Here is a 22,382-nt window from a genome sequence, read left to right as displayed (position 1 = left end):
GCCAAGTTGTTTACATCTGTCTTTTAAAAATGTTTTCCCCAGTGAAGGAACACTAACATTGAAACACATTGGGGTCCTGTTGCTTTGGGGATAATGAAGCATTTGCAATATGAACAGCCCCTACTGCTTTTCTTTGGCTTTGACATCAGTTGGCACATGTAACCCCACAGTTTTTCTGTTTACACACCCGAAGAGACAACCAGCTGCTGCACTGCTACTACCTGTTTCCTGATTGCTAACCATGAGAACATCTTTCTTCTCCTCTGTCTCAGCCCTGCCTGTCAGTTTGCTCCTCAAAATTCACATTTGATTTTTCCAGATGAGTTGCATATGCAGTCTGGTGTTACTCCCTTCTTTTGTCTTAAATCGTAACCTATAAGTGCCATTCTACTGCAGAACACATGGCTTATTCTTGAATGTCAGTGTTGTGCAGAATAACTTACTATCCATTTAAAAAGTAGAATCATGTGTATTTGTGCTCTTAGACAAGTAGGCTAATAATGCATATTGTTTGCCTTTGTGTGTGTTGTTTAGGGTTTATCTGACCCTGGAAACTATCATGAATTCTGTCGATTTTTGGCACGACTGAAGACTAATTATCAACTGGGGGAGTTAGTTGTTGTGAAAGATTACCCCGAAGTTATTAGACTGATAGCTAGTTTTACTATCACTAGCTTACAGGTAAGGCAATAGTGGAAACATTCTGTGATCTTATTATTGAAAGAGTAGGGGTGGGAATGTACATTGCTTGAATTATGATGGAGGTATAAAAATAGATTGTGTTAACTTATGTTTGTGAGTAATATTTTGTGAGATCTTTGGCTCTATGTTTGCATGAAATTATGTAACAGCATGAGGGCTTGATTCTAACTGAAGCATAAACAGGTAGTGTAGATTACAATGTTTCTAATTGTTGTCATAGGGCTAAAGCATATTTTAATGAAAATCTCATATTGTTTTTTTATAGCATTGGGAATTTGCACCAAACAGTGTACATTATTTACTAACTCTTTGGCAGAGAATGGTTGCGTCAGTGCCCTTTGTGAAATCATCAGAACCTCATCTCTTAGATACATATGCCCCTGAAATCACAAAGGCGTATATTACTTCTAGACTGGAATCTGTTCCCATGGTTATAAGGTAACATAGAACAGTGTTCCTCAGTGTTCCTGAGTAGAACTGCATTGTACTGTTGTAAACATGATGCTCTCATTTGCATTTATATTTATCTTGTGTGATGGCAACAGCCTTGATTTCTGTTTTTTTATACAAATATGATAACAATACAGTACTGATTTGGCTCCAATCTAAGATAGCAGTATGTCCCATGCTGTGTTTTGAAGATTGTAACAGTAAAGCTACGGGTTGCCATTGTTTACTTCCATAATCTGTCTAATGTTTCATATTGAAAGGAGTGTTCCTGAAAAGTTGTTATGCTGGGTATTAGTTTCTAGTTCTTAGGCAATGACTTGAAGAACTAATCCAAACTGCTTGAGTTCATTCATTAAGGTCAAAGAATAATGCACAGTGCATTTTGCATTGTCCAGAATGATTTTCCTTTTTGAATATGTTCTCTAGAGATGGCTTGGACGATCCCTTGGATGATACAGCCACAGTATTTCAGCAGCTGGAACAATTGTGCACAGTCAGCAGATGTGAATATGAAAAGACTTGTGCTCTTCTTGTACAACTGTTTGACCAAAATGCACAGAACTATCAGAAGCTCTTGCAGTCTTCTAGCAGAAGTCCTCTAGCCATCTCAATTCAAGAAGGTAAGTACATAATTGAGACTAAAAACAGAATAACCCTACCTATCCACCTGGCATATCAGCATTTTCCTTGGTTGGCGTAGGCAGGAATGTTATCAGAAGATTTGGGAATATTTCTGATATTTTCTGAGTGAACTTCCACCTGTGCACTTTTCCTTTGTCTCTCCCTTTGCAGTCTCTATGTCCCACCCCCACCCCATCTTTTCTGGGTAGGAAGAGTTGGTTTGGAGAATTTGGTATTTTCAGTTCTACTGAGAGAAACCTTTTGGCACTGGAGTAATATTAACTGGATTACATCCTCAGAGAGTGAAGAAAAGTTGTGTTTTGTTAGATCCATGTTTTTTTTACGTAGGTGAAGTGCTAATTGGTACCTTTTCTTTTTAATATGAATATTTAATTCTCAGTATTTCAGATTTAACTTTCTTTGTAGCAAATACAAAGGAGAAAATGTGGTATTACAAAGTGAAGAAACCATTCTGAATGTATGCATTTACCTAAAGCCTTTATACTTCTCTCTTTAGCCAGAAAGGCTTCCAGAGTGGTGTATAAAGATACTCCTATTACACATTTAATATTGTAATTGTTATATGTAATTCTGATCTTCGCTGGTGCTTCAAATATGCTGTCTATCCACTAACATCAAAGGATGGGGGGGTATATAGCAGAGCTTTAGCTATTAGTGCCCTTGAGACATTGGGACTGAGCAGATTGGCTTTCTCATTCTATGTAGTTGTATGTGTACACTCCACCCAATTGTTGCCGAGCTACATAAGGATGCCATTAGCTTATACTGACACAGATGGATGGAGGGGCCTTGGGTGGGCGGGGATCACTATGTGTAGCTGTCTTTGGGAAGCTTCAGGTGATGAGGTACAGATCTTTGTAAGAAATTAAAGTACAGGCCTTAAGGGGAAATGGCTGATGTGTAATGGGTTAGAAATGAATACAATGTTGACTTTAAATGTAGAGAGCCAATATTGACCTAGACTGAGGGGATGTAAGCCTGAATCAGAGTGCTAGTCTATATTCTAGAGTAGACACTGAATCAAATGCTAAATGGTCAGTCAATCAGCATGTATGTCTCATTGATTCAGTGTATCTACTCTAGTTGGGACTGGTAGTTGGGAGCTGGGCTGTGGGTTTAAATGCATGCTTGGTTAATTGAACAGAATCATAGAATCATTGTAGGGTTGGAACGTCGGGATGGGGGGGCCCAAGGCAGGAGACTTCATACCATCCTGGACCTCATTACATCCCAGACAGATAGCTGTCCAAGCTTTTCTTGAAAACCTCTAGCACCCACAGCATTGGGAGGCAAGCTGTTCCACTACTTAATGGTTCTCGCCGTCAGGAAATTCCTCCTTATTTCCAAGTTGTATCTTCCTCTGACAAGTTTCCACCCTTTGGTTCTTGTCCTACCTGCAGGCGCAATGGAGAATAAATTGATGTCTTCTTCCATGTGGCAACTCTTCAGATATTAGAAGACTGCTATCATGTCCCCCTCAGTCTTCTTTTCATTAAGCTAAACATACCTAGTTCTTTTAGTTATTCTTCATTGGATTTAGCCTTGAGTCCCCTTATGGGGAACCAGTTATGGTGTATACTAGATGATCAAGTTACATGTTTTTAGATTGATCTCCCCAGCAAAATTGTTGTGATGAGCAAACTTCCCTGCATGTTCTGGAGGAAAGATGACATAAAAATGTAAATGACAAGATTGTATTGTTTGGTCACAAGCCTTAGTCTAAAGGTATATCAGGCATATGTATGTGCTGAAGCTAAGCAGGTCTGTTCAGTGTTTTGTCCCTCATGACGGAGGGAGGTTGGTCTGCGAATATTTCATTCCTTTTCTCCAGAGGCCAGTTATAGAGAGAGAAAGGGATTCTTTGGACCAACGGTCACAGTGGAGGAGGCAGAAGGTGAGTAGTTGAATAGTGATGGGTGTGAAAAGCTCACAGCTAAGCAGCATTAGTGGGAAAGACAGTGAGGGTGTGATGACAGGCAGTGGAGGTGGCTGGGTGCAGATTAAGGCAGCAGAAAGACTGACTGAACTTTCTCAGCACCGAACTCAACCATCTGAATTGGGCCCTACAGGCAAATGGCTACTCAAAAAATGAAATCACAAGAGCCATCAAACCAAGAAAACAACACCAAACTGAAGAGGATAAACAGCCACCCACAAATAAAGTATTTCTGCCATACATCAAAGGGGTCACGGACCGCATGGGGAAACTTTTGAAAAACAACAACCTACAAACAGTATTCAAGCCCACCACAAAAATACAACAAATGTTATGTTCAGCAAAGGACAGAAGGGACCCCCTCACCATTGCAGGAGTATACTGGATATCTTGCAATTGTGGACAGGTATATATTGGAACCACAAAAAGAAGCATCCACACCAGAATCAAAGAACATGAGAGACACTGCAGCCTAAAACAACTGGAAAAATCTGCAGTAGCTGAACATGCCCTAAAACAAGCTGGACATGAAATTCTATTTCAGAATACTGAAATACTGGACAACACCAGCAATCATTACATTAGACTGCACAGGGAAGCCACTGAAATCCACAAACACCAGCAGAAAAGAAGAAAGTTTAAAACTCAACAAAGGTTGGCTCCCAGCAGTGAAAAATACAGCCTGCAACAGGTCAGTGAATTCTACCCAGCCTCAAGGACCGGTGATCACTACACACAAAAGACCAGCTAATGACACCCATCAATCACAGTGACAGATAATCTCTCCTCCTTATCACAACAATGCACCCACAACAAAAACACACTGATCACCATAATCACCCATCTCCTGAAAAGAACAAAAGCTGATCTCACAGCCATAAATACTCACCTCCCAAACAAACTGCATCAGAGCACATAGCATTGTCCTCTGAAGATGCTGGCCACAGGGACTGGTGAAACGTTAGGAAGAACAACTTCAGAACATGGCCAAAGAGCCCAAAATACCCAGAACAACCATTAGATCCCGGCCGTGATCTAATGGTTGAAAGTCTAGCAGTCCATAAATAGGACACGAAGGGAGTTGTGCGCTCATCCTTTTTCATGCCTCCTTTTCAAAGTGATATTCAGAGGTAATATGTCTCTTAACACAGAGATGTCTTCACAGTTGATGACAGCTGAGAGACTCTGAGGACTTGGTCCCTTAAATGCATCTAATCTATTTGAAAAAAGCCATTTCAGTTATCTAGGTTTGAAACCTTATCATTTTAAGGTGTTAGAAAATTATTAAGAAAGGTGCAGGAAAGAAGGAATTTCAAAGTTTTTAAAAGTGAAAGTAAGGCAAAAGTGTGGTTCATTTTCAGAGCAATCCTCTGCTTTCCAAAGCAACCAGCTTGTTTGGGAATAATGTTATCCTAGCAGAAGTATCTCATTAATTGTGTGCCAGTTTTCACGAGAAAACATAAAACTGTGAGTAATGTTTTGAAATGTATGGAGAAAAGAAAAAAAATCTATCTCATTAAAAAAATATGTTTGAGCCGCAACCTTGTAAGAGTATACTATAATACGTCATTTATGTGCCCATGTCAGTGCATGGAATTGCATCCTTTACGTAATGTATTCTGTAAACTAATTGCCTATCATTTAAAGAAATAATTTTCAGAAGTCTTGAGTCTACTGCCAGTCAGTTTCATTTGAGGACCCCAAGCTCTAGCCCTGTGTGACAGAAAGAGAATTCTATCCACTACGTTAATAATTTTTTGAAAACACTGTCATATTCCACTGTCTGCCCTCCCAGTATTTATGTTTATTTACAGAAAAAATACTTTTCATCTTTCAACCATTTACACACCAATCTGAATGACAGCAGGAGTGAAAACTAATAAGGAAATACAATGGAATTACATATATAATAAAAAGAGACAGATCATGCACACAGAAAATTAGATAAAAGGAAAGAAGCAAATGCATGTCTGTCATATGGTGAAACACAAAGAGTGTGCCAGCTTACCCTCTCCTGGCTCTGAATAATATGTAATGAGTATAGTATAATATATAAAACATACCATATTTGCTGGAGTGTTGTTTGAAGTCATTGTAGCGTTCACCCTTTGTTAGGTAATAAGTCATGTATTATTCATGTTCTATGCTTATGTGGTTGAGAGGTGGAGCCGAGAGAGATTTTAAAAAGGTGGAGCCTGAGAGGAGGAGTCAGTCAGGGAGTCAGAGGAGTCTGTATTAGGAATCTGAGAGAGAGGGAGAGATAGTTTGGGGATCTGAGGAGTGATTAGTCTGAGCAGTGATTAGTAACCTGTGATATTTAATATAGACAATTAATATTGATGCTTGGTGAAACTGAAAGAATATGCTTATGAATGATTCTAGAAACCAGCTATAATCAATAACCCTGTTTTATTAAAAAGACAGTGCTGAATGGACTGTTGTCTTTTCGGATTAAACTAGGTTGATAAAAGGGATCAACTGGTGGCAGCGTGTCAAGAGGTTTTTAGTTTGCCTTTGTGAGCTCTGTGTTTGGGGAGACAAACAGGGGCCACGAGGGTGAATGTCACAGTTATTTTCTTCTGTTGTGTAATGTTAAAGAAAGGAAGATATGTTGCATTAGTGATTGTGTGGCATTCATCCCTGTGCAGTACCATCACTACCGTGTTTCCCTGAAAATAAGACAGGGTCTTATATTAATTTTTGCTCCAAAAATGCATTAGGTCTTATTTTCAGGGGATGTTTTATTTTATATTCATATGCAACAATCTACGTTTATTCAAATACAGTCATGTCATCTTCTTCTCGTTGATGCACAGTGGTGGAGGGCGGGATTTCAATTAACTAGGGCTTATTTTGGGGGTAGGGCTTATACTATGAGCATCCTGGAAAATCATACTAGGGCTTATTTTCAGATTAGGTCTTATTTTCATGGAAACAGGTTACCTAAGCATAAATGTAGTGATGCACTACATAAGCATCACTACATAAACACCTTTACTAGGTGTTCTTATGTTAAGTCAGCCACCTTGGCCTCAAGCCGCTTCATACATCTGCAGTGCTAAGATAACACTGATCTTTTACAGAGTTGTAGAGACTGCTGAGATAATGTAGGTGAGGTACTTTCAGTGCTCGTTTTTTAAAAAAATGTAAAGGCGATGCTGATGGTAGTTAAAATGAAAGACACGGCATTTCAGGGAGATGCTCATATCATGCTTTATGAAAATTAGAAGCTCCAGGTATTTTGCACTAGAAACTGTGTCCGAAGTGGTTAGCTGTTCCAAATAATTTTGAATTCCCAAAAGGGTTTTGCCCCAAAAATGTTGGCATTACTTAATATTTGTGCTACTTTTTATACGATATTCACTTTCTTTTCTGTAGACTAAACACTTCTGTTAGTACAGAATAATAAATGCTACCTCCCCTAGTTATGCACACTTTAATTTTGATGCTTAATGGCTTTTAATGTTACAGAATAAGTTAATATAATATTAAGACCTCATTTTATTATATTGTCTTGCTCTATATATTGATTATGATGCAGTCATGGTTTACTAAAACAATAATCCCCAAGAAATGGGTCATTAACAGTACTTAACGATTACTTGTGATCTATGGTAATGACTGATTTCTCTGGGATTATTGCTGTTATAAAACATAATTACAGATTATTACAGCAATAATTATTTTTGAAAAGAAAAAAATACTCTTCTTAAACATCGGAAACAGCAACAATACTGAATGTTTTTAATAGAGGAAATAAGCATGTACAACAATCTACATTTATACTTCTGTTTTCTGTGGAGAGGGACCAGCTCACGGTCATTAGTATTATATCTTCTGTACCAAGAGGTTATCAAGTTATCTAAGTTTCAGTCTTGTCTGTGTTAACATGCAGATATTGTGATGCTGGCTTTAAAATTAAGAAACTGTTTTTAATTGGAAATTATTGTTGGAGTCCCCCCCCCCCACAATTATTTAATTATAAAGTCTGCTTTAATGATAATAATAGTAAGATTGCAAAATCGGGTGACTTGCTTTTCAAAATACAGTGTTCTGGTCATTTTATTTTATCTTTGAAGTACTTATAGTTTACTTTTTGAATTGGTCTCAGTGGTTAGCCCCAAATCAAAGCAATAATTATGAGAGCATTGTGAAAACAGTAATACTGGAAAGTAAATTTAAGGGTCTAGAATCGTTAAATCATCCTGTGTCTTCTGCAACAAAGAGCTGTACAACATGTTCGGTACCCTATATGGATATGGCCTTCTAGCCTGAGCCTGGGTGTTGCCATAAGAAAGCATCTACTCCTAACTGCTGGCCTCCTAGTCTTCTGCGGGAATGGACCTGTGAGCTGTGCCTTCTGTTTCAGCAGTTGTCGTCGTCGTCATCATCATCATCATCATCATCTTAGAACTGCAGAGCTAGCAGTGACTATGTGTATCATTGAGTGCAGCCCCTATCAAGGAGGCATGGTGGGGAATCAAACTCCCAACCTCTGGTTCCTCAGCCAAATACTGAAACCATTGAGCTATCCAGCAGTCACATAGTTGTGTGTGTGTGTGGAGTGATCCATCAGGTGTAAGATATCAGGCTGTAGTTAAAACCAGCGAATTGAATCTGACCTAGTAGCAAATGCGTGAAAAATGTAGTTAGTTCAGAAATACCCATTTCCCAAAACAAGACCTAACCTGAAAATAAGCCTAGTATGATATTTTAGGATGTTCGTAATATAAGCCCTACCTCAAAAATAAGCCCCAGTTAAGTGAAACCCCACCCTCCACCATTGTGCAGCAACCAGAAGAAGATGACCTGGCTGTATTTGAATAAATGTAGATTGTTGTACATGAAAAAAAAATCCCCAGAAAATAAGCCCTAATGTGTTTTTTTGGAACAAACATTAATATAAGACCCTATCTTATTTTCGGGGAAACATGGTAGATGAGTGCAAATAAAATTGACAGTATCAGTCAGGAAACAAACAACTGTACCAGCTGAAGTTTTCATATCATTTAAAAGGGCAGCCACATATAAAGCATTGCATTAATGAAGTTGGGAGTTTACCAAACTGTGAGTGGGTTCAAGCTATCCTCCATTTTGTTCCCCAACAAGTCATGACAGCTCTATTTGATGCAAAAACACTTTTATTTTCTAACAACAGAGAACTATGAACAATTAACTTCTGTAGGGCCAATAGGTCCCTCTATCAAATTTTGTTTAACATAACTGTCCTTTAACTGTGGTGTGGCAAAAGAGTTCACTCCAAAATGTTTGTGATCGGTCAGTTTCCTCGTCAGGCTGGGGCAGATGGTGCCACAACAAGGATATCAAGCCCACTCTCCTTCTGTGGGCGTTATAGATCGATTTATTGATGTCAGTCTGGCCCCCTTCCTCCAAGGATCTTCCCCTTTCAGGTAAACGTACACAGTCCATTCTATCAGCTCTCCTTCACCCAGTTGTACCACTATCCCTTCTTTCCCCTTTCTCCGATCCTCTCCTCTCCCTTTCTTTGTCTTATCCTCAGATGAATTAGCAGTATGATATTGCTGCCTTCTCTCTATTTCTTCAGTAGGCAGCTTCATCTTGACTCGCTCTCAAGTCCAGGGATCCTCCATTTCTAACCATCCCTATCCCAAAGATGTATCTTCCTCTTTCTCCCTGTCCTTTTTCTCCTCCTCCTCTCGTTCTACCTCTTCCTTCCAATTGAACTGTCCTTTTATCCCTTCTTCTATCTCTGTCAGTAGGTACCGTTCAAATATTGGGCCCTCCCCCTTCTTGCACTCCTTTCTTTCTTGCTTTTTTCTTCTTGCACTACCAATTGGGTCATGGCTGGTAACAAGGTGTAAACTGTCTCATATCCCTCTGTAGTGGGTGTTTGAGGGGATGGCTCACCCTCCTCCTTCCTTGTTCCTCCTTACATAAACTATGTACCAAACTAGCTTGATTATCTTTGTCTAGAAAAGGATAGAGCTTCCACCCTGTCAACGATAATACTGAACTATATATCATATGTAATTTCTTCTTATGAGAATGAGAACTGTAGGCTTTGATTATGTGCATGAGCCTAGACAAACCTCAGGCTCCTGTGCTCCTCCCTCCTAACTAAGTAGGAGAATGAGCAGCAATGGCAGATCCAAATTTTTCCTCCCGAGCTCTTCTTTGTGCAACTCTGCCTGGCGTGGACCCTCTAAGTCAGCTTGTTGCCTGAAGCTAGGGCTGTGCAAGGGGGAAAATTATGGTCTATCTTTCTTTTGAGTTATTTCAAGGGCACTCCTCTTTCATTTTCAGTTCCAGTTGGACATGTGGTCTTTTAAAAGGGCATTTTTTGTTTTCCTCATTTGGGTTTCTGGCATTGCCCCAAATTAATCTCCACAGAATCCTTAAAACTACTCCAGAATATCAGGACCAAGGCAACAGATCTGACCTGAAAGCAGGCAATAAAACAGCAGTTCCTGAGAAGCAAAAATAATCACCAGACCTATGCAGAGTGTATGCACTTTAGATCACATCACATCCTAATTAGCATCATCATTAGGAAACTGTATAGATGGGCAACAGAAACATCATCAAATTCATCACATCCACCAGATCTGTGACTGACTGAAATAAGCAAGTTTCATTGCTATCCATTTTGGAATTCCATATCTATTGTATTTCAAAGGCTCTCTATTGTGAAGTCAGGAAAAATGTAGAAAATGAAAGAAAGTGTTTCATTTGTGTTTTTACCAATTTGGTTTAAACCCAGAGTCCTTTCCCTAGTGGTTACTGCCCCATTATCACCAGAGTTAATGTAAGATTTAGTTGCTCTTTTCATTATCTTCTGTTTATTTGAGGGGCTTTCACCTCAAGCAGCCTGATGTCTCACACTGGCTCTGATGAGTATTCCAAAGTCTTAGTTTCTAACAAGTAAATTTCAGTCTTGATCCTGGCATTACTCCTTGTATTTGAGAAACTTAATATTGACCAGAAGTTCTTTATATTTTAGAAAGCTGGTGGAAAATATTAGAGATTAATTTTTTTACCAATAAATCTGAAGACTGACTTAATATTTTTCATAAATATCTAAATGTGATCCCTGTCTTTCTCTTTCTTCTGAAAGGTGAAATGTATGACAGTAAGGGTATGAATATCAAAAACAAAGTCTTATGATACAATCATTTGCAAGTTCGTAGTAATAATTGCCAGTTATCCTCAATACAACTTGTCTTTTCTTCCTTATTTTCACGGTTAACTGTAAACATTGACCTTTACAGAAGAGATTTGAAAATATTTGGATAATTTATAGATTATAGTATACATTAGTATATGCTTTATTTTCTTTCTCCTCCATTTTCCTGTCTAGGACGCTTGGCATGGCTTGTATATCTTGTTGGAACTGTTGTAGGAGGGAGATTAACTTACACCAGTACTGATGAACATGATGCTATGGATGGTGAACTGTCTTGCCGGTAAGTGTGCTTCTTTACTGTTATTTTTGTTGTTTAGTCATTAAGTCGTGTCTGACTCTTCGTGACCCCACAGACCAGAGCATGCCAGGCCCTCCTGTCTTCCACTGCCCCCCAGAGTTGGGTCAAATTCATGTTGGTCGCTTCGATGACAATGTCCATCCATCTCGTCCTCTGTCGTCCCCTTCTCCTCTTGCCTTCACTCTTTCCCAACATCAGCGTCTTTTCCAGGGAGTCTTCTCTTCTCGTGAGATGGCCAAAGTCTTGGAGCCTCAGCTTCAGGATCTGTCCTTCCAGTGAGCATGCAGGGTCGATTTCCTTCAGAACAGATAGGTTTGTTCTCCTTGCAGTCAACCTTCTTTATGGTCCAGCTCTCACTTCCATACACCGCTACTGGAAAAACCATAGCTTTGACAATGCGGACCTTTTTTACTGTTATTAGACCATTTTTAAGTATGTGTTTTAAAACTCCTTGTGTGCCTCACTACCCCTTCCAAGAGGAGGGATACTTGAATAGGGTCCTCTAGCATTAGTTCCATAGAGACACCAGAGCAAGTATGCCCTTAAAATTTTTAATCAATTTAGTCAACCACCCCGAGTCAGTAAGCTGAGGCCTTGGAGTTGTCCTCATCCTAGTGTCATTTTTTATCCTGGAGAGTGGTTTCCTTCATCCTTCCTCCGGTCTGTCGATGACTCTTCCTTGGGGCTGAGTTCCTCTTACTGGCCCCAGTTCCACAGTACCCTTCAAGAAGAGTTGGTAGTCCCTGACGGAAGACTGTTTCCATAGGGGAAGGACTCCTCCAGTGGCCAAGCAAGTTGCAAGAGGTAAAACGTCTGGCATCAGCATCACCAGTGTCTTTGCTTAGTAGAAGTGGGACCAGGTGGGCGAGTCCCCTCAGGTCATTGTAGATAGTGGTCCAGATGTTCCTGAGAGGCAAAGATGGGTATGCCACACCTCCCTCCCTGCACCAGACTCACCCACTCACCAGTCCATGAGTCCTTCAGGACATTTCATGACACCTTCATGAATGCATAGAACATGGGTGGCAGCTCCTCCCATGACTCTTCATTGCCCTCCTCCTCCATTCTTACTCCCAGCTGTACTCCTTACAGCCCATATTTGCATTACTGTTTGTTCTAGCTGTTCCTGGCACTGACTGCCACCCAGGTGCTTTTATTCCTCACCTGCATTTCCTGTTTGGGCCAATGTGCACTCGTACTGGCCCTCTGCTCTGAAGAAAAGACAGATGGCCCATCAAAGACAGCAAGAGTGTCTTCAGTCTATTGTAAATAAAATGCCCCCCCCTTTAAAGAAATAGTTGTAAAACTTACTTACTAGGATCAGCTAGTGAGGGCAGAAATAAATATAAGCTGATAAGGGAATGTATTCCCAAGCAATCTATATATTATGTCAATATCATGGGTTGCCCTACTGTTAAGATAGAGTGAGGTGACAGTTTCGGGCAGCACATACTTCAGACATTCCTTCTGAGCCAGGAGCATCCTTGTTTCCAAAAGCTATATGCACCCTGTAGCCTGTCATTCATTTTCTTAGCTAGCTTATGAGGTGTGGTGGAGGACTTTGTCTTGTTGCTTGCCACAGTAAATGGAATGGAAGGGACCCCACCTTATTCTTTATTTCAGGCAGCAAAGCCTGGTTCTGATTGAGATTGCCAGTCCTCAAGGCAAAGACCAGGCTGTATTGTCACTGCTGAGCAAACATACTATGAACTGTGGACTTACAGCTATACTTGCACTGTAATAGCTGCCTTCTTGGATCTGACTGAGGGCCTCATGATTGTGTCAAAGGAATGATACTACTTGGTGTACAGTGTTACACTCCCAGTTCCTTTGTGTGTCTAAAGATAACTCTGTGTCATAGTATGAAACTTCTGGTGTAGTCTTAGGTTCTTGACAGAGATCCCATTAACACCTCTAAGCTGGTGTTACAGAGCTACTCATTTCAGTTTCTTGGAAAGCGTGTGTTAACTGGAGATGCCTGATTATTTTCACCTCTGAAAAACCCAAACTTCTGATTTCTAGTCTGATAGCCAAACTAAATTTCTGGCTGAGATTCTAGACATAGGCTAGACTTCTAAGCTATAGCTGGCATGTTCTCCATTTCATGCAAGAAAGTAGTCTGGTGTTACCTTGGTTGAAAACAAAACAAATGGGAAAGTTGTTCTTTGCTTGCAAAGAAGCATCTGCTTTTTATTAATCAATTTCATTTTCCCATGCAAAGTATCTTTTAAACCTAGCAAATTACAGGATCTTACTGTAAGGGACTTACTATTCAGCATGTGGCCAATAGACTAGAACAGCCATTCGTAATGGAGGCCATGGAGGGCCCGGGCGCATCTGAAGGGAGCCACAGGTTGGAAACAGTTCTTCACACACTGTCTTACAAAATTTATTTTGTGATTTATACAATCCTGATTCTGCCTGTATTTATCTCATTTTGTGTTTATGGGCATGGCCAAACAAACCTTGAGAATGGCTGGACTAGAACTCAAAAGTTATCTGGCCAGAGAATCAGGTTGGCTAGAACGCAAAGTCATCCAATGCTATAAAGCAGTCCAGTGCAGGGTTATGTTGTAGACATAAACTGTCAGATGGCTGTGGCTGGTTATATTTACATAATGCAAAACACTATTCTGACACTATTTTAGGAAAACCTTGTTAGTTTATTGACTGAATGGTTCAGAGTTCAATACCTGAGGGCTGACTATGTGAGGAGTGTTATAAGGGCCTGAGTGAAGGGACAAATGCACACACATAGAGGCAGCTAAAGGTTATGGCAGCAAAAGAAAGGAGAAAGTAAGTAAATATCATTAGAGAAAGCATGTTTATTCTTGTCTTGTTTTAAAGGTACCATTACAAACCGTAAATAATCAAGTAACAAGACAAAGGGGTTTTGATATGATATGAGAAAGGGATACGACAGTCACCCATCTTCATCTGGATTACATTGATATCCTATTTGGTTTCACTATATTTTGGTTAAATGTGTGGCAGGAGTAATTAGTTTCAAGGCAAAGTAGCTAATAAGGTGCAGTCAGTATTATTTCTCCTCACTTTGCTCTTTGTCCTCCTATAATCACTGACAGTACAAACTCTTAGCAAGGGTTCTATGCTCCAGGTGGAAGGCCTGAACATTACAGCTGCTACACTACATTTGTTTCATTTACTTTGATTAGATCATAAAAAACAACATCCTGATGTATGGACATTAATCCATTTGCTCCATTTGGCCTCTAAAAGTAATGATTTGCACATGTGGAATTTCATCAAAATTTTCTACAAGACTTCTTGCACAGTTTGGAGGGGCTGACAATATGCTTTTTACACTGATCCGTAAAACATTTTGGGCTTAGAACTGAGATGTGTCCATTTGGTACTCACGTTTTGCTGACATGTTAATGTCAAGAAATGCATCCACTGCAGAGGTCTATTATTAATTTTAGAGAATCTTCCTAGGGTCTCCGGATAAATGGCTCCTTAATCTGGTGATAGAGCAGTTTCTTAAGCTGTCAGGGAGGAATTTACATAGCCTTCGGAATTTACAATGAACTTCTGTTTTATTTCCATATTAAAATGTTCTTCAAAGTTGTAGACGTTACTTGCAGTCCCCTTGACACTTGCATCTTCTTGTACTTCTGTCCTTTCTGTAAATTGAGCTGGTTTTCTGGCTTCCTATTCTGTCTGACTTCTCAGTTCCTTCAGTACTCAAACATAATCCTATCTATGGGATGGAGGATACTGGCAGATTGAGAATGGGGCACGCAGATGATAAACTCATCCAGAGCTGTGTGTGCTGTGGCCTCATCTAGTTCAGATTATTGTGGTGAGGCCTGTGTTGGGATGACTTTGGAAAGTGTTTGCAGCCAGCTGTAGTTGATACAGGATGCTGCTGCCGAAATGCTGTTAGGATGTCTCTCTTTAAGTTCCAATATTATTTTTTCTTAATTGTCTGTCAGTTGTTATCCATATAGAATTCAAATGCAAAATGCTGGTCACTGCTTTAAAAAGGTTTAGGCCTAAAGCATTTAAAGATTGCAGCTCTTGGTTTGCATGCTGTCTCTTGGGCTTCCATTGTGGCCCAGCACTCTGAAGTACCTTTCCCCAAACTCTTAAGTTCCTTGAAAGAAATATTTTACTCCCAAAATCCAAATCACACGACCTAGCAACCTCAGAGGACCAATTTGCATTTTAAACTAAATAGGAATTTGCTAATGTGACAAACCCAGACCTACTGGGATCTGCCACACGTTAACTAAGCTGCCACCAACCATTCCCTATAAGAAGTCACACAGACCAGGGATGGATTTTCAACAAATAAAAGAATAAGGTTTATTTAAAACAACACACAGGGAAAATAAAATGATCAGGTGAATAAGATATAGTAACGTGGCTTAGTCTCATTCATACATGCATACAGTTTGGTTCACACAGAACACTCAACTTGAAGCACAGACCCTGAACCTATCAGTTCTGGCTAACCATCAGACACCTGAACCTATCAGGTTGGTACTGACACACAGTAGTACCCTGTCTGACACACAGACTCCCACACCAGCTTCTTCTTCCCAGCTGCTGCTTCTTCACATCCCAGCGTCTAAACTTCACCACACAGGCTTCACATATATATACCGTACAGCCCCTCCTCCTGATGTCCCGCCTTCCACTCCCCATAGGATGGAACTTTCCCTCCAAACCCATGACAGACAGGTAACATCAGTGCTGTATGTAACACCTCCCCTCTTTATAAGTTGTTTTGTAGGGGGAAAGCTAAGGTGCTTTTTCCCAAAAAACAACCTGGATAAAACACACAACAACAGTTATACATACAATATCATACTTACTTATACTTACATTCTAAGTTAACCATATCAATTAGGCATTTAACCATTTACCATATACATTACATCAATTTACCTTTATTCTTACAAACCAAATTCAAAAAATAGGTACATTTAACCTTTTGTCACCAACATATATACATAGTCCATGTTTCTTTCGCCGTCTTCAATCTTCAGGTCTTCTTGACAAGGCGTCAGCAACACAGTTCACTGACCCTCTGACCACCTTCACTTCAAAGTCATAGTCCTGTAGGTTTAAAGCCCACCTCATAAGTTTGCTATTGTGGGTTTTCATTGTCTTTAACCATTGCAGTGGTGAATGGTCAGTGCACAGAACAAAATGTCTTCCCCAGATGTAAGGCTTGGCCTTCTGGATCGTGTAGACTATGGCCAAACACTCCTTCTCCACGGTTGCCAAATGTCTCTCACCTTTTTGGAGTTTCCTACTCAGGTAGGACACTGGATGCTGGTCACCATTCTCATCCTCCTGGCAAAGAACCGCTCCTACCCCGCTGTTAGACGCATCGGTGTAGATGATGAACTCCCGGTCGAAGTCTGGAGCACGCAGCACTGGATACTGGACGAGCGCCTCCTTCAACCTCTGGAACGCCTCCTCACAGTCGCTGGTCCACGGGATGCGGTCATCAGCCTTCTTCCTCGTCAGATCGGTCAGCGGAGCCGCAATCTCGCTAAACCTCGGGATGAACTTTCTGTAGTAGCCCACCAACCCAAGAAATGATTTGACTTTTTTCTTGGTGTTGGGTCTGGGCCAATCACGAACCGCTTCTATTTTGGCCTCTAGGGGTTTTATCACTCCTCCCCCTACCATGTGACCCAAGCACTTTACTTCTGGGCTACCCAGCTGCAGTTTGTTCCCTCTGCAAGGCCTAGGCCAAAGCACTTCCTCCCCTGGGTTTAAGTGCCTCTCCCTGCCTTCCTGGTCATCCCAAGCTTTCTTTCTGACCTTTTGAGCTTGCAGGGTCTCTGTTGCTAGCTCTAGGTTTCTCTTTAGGTCATTCCTTAAAGAACCTATATATGTCACAACGTCTTGTGGGTCATCCTGGGTGATCTGCTCCCAATTTTGTTTGATTACATCAAGGGGCCCTTTCACCCTTCTCCCAAATAAAAGTTCAAATGGACTGAACCCGGTACTGGCTTGTGGCACTGATCGATAAGCAAACAAAAGGGATTGCAGCTTCTGGTCCCAATTGTTTGGATTCTCTGCCAAGTAAGCCCTAATCATGCGCATTAGAGTCCCATTGAACTTCTCAGTTAACCCATTACTTTCAGGATGATAGACAGTGGTTTCCTTGTGCTTAATTCCACAGATTTGCCATAAGCGTTTCATGAGCTTTGATGTGAACGATGCTCCCAAATCTGTGATTATTTCTGAGGCAAATCCCATCCTGGACATATACCCCACCAAGGCATCTGCCACTGTGTTAGTTTCAATGTTAGTTAAGGGTATGGCTTCAGGGTACCTCGTGGCATGGTCCACAATGGTGAGAATGAACCTGTTTCCCCTCTTTGTGGCCTTGGGCAAAGGTCCCACAATATCCACCCCTATGCATTTGAACGGAGTGTCAATCACAGGCAAAGGGCACAACTTTGCTTTGGTCCTGTCGCGGCTATTCCCCTGCCTTTGACACACATCACATTGTTTACAGAACTCCCTGATCTGCTTCCCTATGTCAGGCCAGTAAAAATTCTGTGTGATTCTCTGCTGTGTTTTGTTCACCCCTAAGTGTGCAGCAAACATGTCAGAGTGCCCCCTTTGTAAGATCATGGGGCGATACTTTTCAGGCACCACTAGCTGACTTCTGATCCCATCTCCCCCTTTTGAGGTATTCCTCAGGGTCTCTCTATATAAAGTCCCCTTTTTCTCCAGAAATCTCACTGGGGTTTCAGGTGTTAGCTGGGCGTCAGTCACCTGTTCAAAACACTTTTGGAGAGTGGCGTCTGCCTTTTGCTCTTGTCCAAATCTGCTGTCTGTGGTTAAGGTTTCCACCACAGCTTCTGAACTCCCCCCACCTGCTTCCGTCTCTGGCTCATCATTACCCCCCTGAACTGTCCCCGTGGTGGCTTGTGAACGTGTAATCACTAGCACCCGTTTCACATATTCAGCCAGGTCATTTCCCACGAGCACGGCTGCTGGCAGAGTCGATTAAATCGCTAGCCGCCAAACTCCCCTCCAGCCTTGAAAGTTCACAGGCACCTCCGCTACTGGCAGTGAGATTACCTGCCCCTCAATCCCTGCCACCTTCATGCTCTCATTTGGGATTACATACTCCCTAGGAATAATATCTGGATGGCACAGGGTCACCTGGGAACACGTGTCCCGCAGCCCCCGATACTGACGGTCAAGTATTCCTACGTCCACCCCTGCTGTCTCAAACAACTGAGAATCTGTTCTCACCAGCAGGCAGCGCCTGACCTCTACAAGAGGACCATTTTCCTCAGCCTGATCAGCAGATGTAGCTGTTCCAGATTGAGTCGCCATGGCAACAGGCTCCCTCAGTGACAATGAGCCTTGCTCTTTCTGGACACAGAACACAGCTTTTGGCTTGGTTCCACTCAAATCCTGAGGCACAATTCCTTTTAGCTGCTTTAATTTCTCACACTCTGAGATTAGATGGCCCTTTCCCTGACAGAAATAGCATTTTCTGGTGTATTTTGATTCTCTCTCATCTTGTTTTGGTTTTCCCTCCAAAATCTGAGGTCTTGGTTTCATGTCTGAGGGCTTCCCTTCACCATGGGCCCCTCCCCCTTGCTGGCTTTTCCCTGGTCCCTGAGAGTACTTGCTGTAGGTTTATTTAGGTTTCCCCACAGATTTCTCCTCACCTAAGGGCTTTCTTATCTGGTAAATAAAATCTGCGATCTCGGCTGCTTCTGCCAGAGATTTTGGTTTCCTTTCCCTCACCTGGAATTTCAGTTCCCCATGCAGGACTGAATAGAACTGTTCCAGCGCTATCAAGTCTTTGAGCTGCTGAAAGGTCTCTGTCCCCTCCTGAGATAGCCATTTCTCTAGCAGCCTCACCAATTGAGCCCCCACTTGGGTAAAAGTCTGCTCTGGTTTCTTTGTGAGGGACCTGAATCTTTGCCTCAGCTGTTCCGCATTTATCCCATGTCTTGCAAACACCAGTTTTTTAAACTCTGCAAAATCTCTCATCAGTTCCTGTGGCATCTCTGAATAAACCTCAGCCAGGCTACCACTGATTAAAGATCGCATGATGGTCATCTTCTCAGTTTCCCTCACTGAGAAGTCCACAAACGCTCTTTCCACTAAGGAAAAGAACACCTCAGGACAATCTCCCTTGTGGTACACAGGGAATTTCTTCAGGTCAGCTTTAGACAATTGGCCTCCCTCAGAATCCCTATTGTTATTATTGTTCTGGTTCATCAGTTCCAATTTCCTTAATTCAAACGCCATTTTCTCTCTCTGCAATTCCAATTCAAATTGTCTTTGCCTCTCCCTTTCCTCCCTTCTTTCTCTCTCTAATCTTTCTTCTCTTTCCCTTTCCTCCATTTCAAATTGCTTCATCCTCAGTTCATGCTGTTGGGCTATGAGCAATTTTCTGAGTTCTGGGTTCTGTTCTCCCGTGCTGTCACCTTGCACTGAGCCAAATTCATCCTCAGAACCTTGGTCTACCTGGGGGTCTTTCACTTCACCCATTTCTGCCATCTGGCTTCGAGTCAAGGGCATAATCCCCCCTCAGAACAGGCTGCTTTAAAAAGTCAAGCCTCAAAATAAAACGACCACTTTTTTTTTCTTTTGCCTCAGAACCAGCTTTCTCTATAGATTGCTGCTGTCCTTCAGCACTACTTGCAACAGTTGCGAGCTAGAGTCTACCCCCCTCTGCTGGGCCTCTCAGCAGGCAGGCTAAATCACTGTTACTATACAGTTTTGCCTCAGCTTTTTTCCCGCCAAAAACAGGCTGCCTCAGAGCTCCCTAATCTAGCCCCCAATCTGAGGTTACACGTTCTTCTACTAGTGCACCCCCCCGTGAGGCACACCTAGAAGATTACCTACGCGCTCTCAGATTGTCCCTGACTAGACCCCCCTTGCTCTGGGCACACTTGCCAAGGCTTTGCTGGACCCCTGGACAACTGGACCAGTCGTATCCCACCGCTGCCACCAATCAATGTGACAAACCCAGACCTACTGGGATCTGCCACACGTTAACTAAGCTGCCACCAACCATTCCCTATAAGAAGTCACACAGACCAGGGATGGATTTTCAACAAATAAAAGAATAAGGTTTATTTAAAACAACACACAGGGAAAATAAAATGATCAGGTGAATAAGATATAGTAACGTGGCTTAGTCTCATTCATACATGCATACAGTTTGGTTCACACAGAACACTCAACTTGAAGCACAGACCCTGAACCTATCAGTTCTGGCTAACCATCAGACACCTGAACCTATCAGGTTGGTACTGACACACAGTAGTACCCTGTCTGACACACAGACTCCCACACCAGCTTCTTCTTCCCAGCTGCTGCTTCTTCACATCCCAGCGTCTAAACTTCACCACACAGGCTTCACATATATATACCGTACAGCCCCTCCTCCTGATGTCCCGCCTTCCACTCCCCATAGGATGGAACTTTCCCTCCAAACCCATGACAGACAGGTAACATCAGTGCTGTATGTAACAGCTACCACCATGTGTTTTATGCTTTAAAAGTGGTGTCTTTTAAAACAACAAATCTGTGGTGCACCTGTTCACCATCTAGGGCAGGGAAGAAATGGTTTCTTGGTTTTTGGACATCTCCATCTTTGACCTCAAGGATCTGACTTTTCTTGCTTAGTCCCCCAGTAGTGTTAGAATTAGCATTGGGTGAAAGAGAAGGAAGAGGCCTTCATGGTTGTGCCACCTATGAAATTCTATCTCTGAGAAGGTTTGTTTAGTGCCATTTCCAGATTCATGCTCATTAGTTGATCTTCCTGATCTGTATATGTTTGCAGAAACTGTTGGCTATATTGGCCTGATTTTTTTTATTTTTGCTTTTATCTTTTTTGTGTATTTTTAACTTTTGAAGTGAGCATTTGTTCAAATTGCTCTGATGTATTATGATTTGATCCCCCCCTCCCCGAATTGGGACTTTTAGGAGTTATTGATTACACATGGTTACCAAAAGGTGAAATTTTGCTTTGAAGAAGGCAGTACTTGAAGTTGCCCCATTCTCCCATTTTTCTTGCAATATTTTTAATGAAAATGCATGGCAACTTACCAACCTAGATTTGTTCCCAGGGAAATATGCATACCAGGCAATCTGCATACAGATCTTGCCATTAAAGGCCTTGATGGACCTGCAGCAATTTCAGTGTTGAATTTTATTGAGTTATTCCTGAAATAACAGTCCAATTACTGGTTTATTTACAGTGGACCCTCGACTTACAGACGGCTCAACTTACAGACTTTTCGAGTTACAGACTTCTCTGGCTGCAAAATTTAGATTCGACTTGCAGCCAGAGAATCGACTTACAGACCAGAAAAAAACTAAAATGGAATAAAAATAGAATAAAAACCACTGTTTTAATCGGTTTTCAGTGCATTGTAGGTCAATGGAGATTTGACTTACGGACTTTTCGACTTGCAGCCACCATTCCAATACGGATTAATTCCTTAAGTAGAGGGTCCACTGTATATTTTTAGTGTAAAGACTGTGGCCTTTTCTCCTTTGATATTTATGTAGAAGTTGGGAGGCCCCATGTCCTTTGGTTGATCAAGTGCAGATAGTATCCATGCTAATATGTGTGAGAAAGCCAGTGGGATGTAGCAATTAGAGCAGAGGTGGTCAACCCCCGGTCTGTGGCCCGGTGCTGGTCCTTGGGCTTGCTGGAACTGGGCCACAGATATGGATGTCTGCCCCCATTTGCCCGCAGGGGCATGACATACTCGCGGAGGCGTGTCGCCCCCGTTGTGGCCATGTCGTGTTTGTGTGCGGGGGTGTGGGGACGACATGCCCCCGTGCTGCGACACCCCCCTGCGCATGGAGCTCGCTCCCCCCAGATTGTCCGCGGCCCCAAAAAGGTTGGGGACCGCTGACTTAAGAGTATTTCACTGGGACTTAAGCAGATTGAGGTTCAAGTCACCAATGATCCATGAAATTCATAGGGTGACTTTGGGACTAATCACTGACTCAGCTTGATTTACCAAACAGAGTTATAGTTCTGAGGATAAAATGGAGAGAAGGAGAGACATACCTTCCACCTTGAAGGCACTGGAGGATTTTTAATATAAAGAAATAGTTAAAATAATAAATACATCTTCATATTGACATGATTGGGACTGCATTTGAGGAAAGGTGGGATAGAAGAGGAACTAATAAAGGATAAAACA

General features: G+C 41.7%; 1 protein-coding gene across 1 annotated transcript in view; it reads left to right on the top strand.

Annotated features, from left to right (window-relative positions):
* Nucleotides 1–22,382, top strand: part of RANBP17 (RAN binding protein 17) — a 308,485-nt gene that overhangs the window by 43,495 nt on the left and 242,608 nt on the right. Inside the window, exons 10-13 of the mRNA XM_073002881.2 lie at nucleotides 535–681; nucleotides 968–1,140; nucleotides 1,579–1,772; nucleotides 11,070–11,175. Coding sequence (XP_072858982.2) covers nucleotides 535–681; nucleotides 968–1,140; nucleotides 1,579–1,772; nucleotides 11,070–11,175 — 620 coding nt within the window. The remainder of the gene's footprint in view (nucleotides 1–534; nucleotides 682–967; nucleotides 1,141–1,578; nucleotides 1,773–11,069; nucleotides 11,176–22,382) is intronic.

Source organism: Pogona vitticeps, chromosome 1, assembly GCF_051106095.1.
Source record: "Pogona vitticeps strain Pit_001003342236 chromosome 1, PviZW2.1, whole genome shotgun sequence".
NCBI lineage: Eukaryota > Metazoa > Chordata > Lepidosauria > Squamata > Agamidae > Pogona > Pogona vitticeps.
This window is presented reverse-complemented; position numbering and strand designations above follow the sequence as displayed.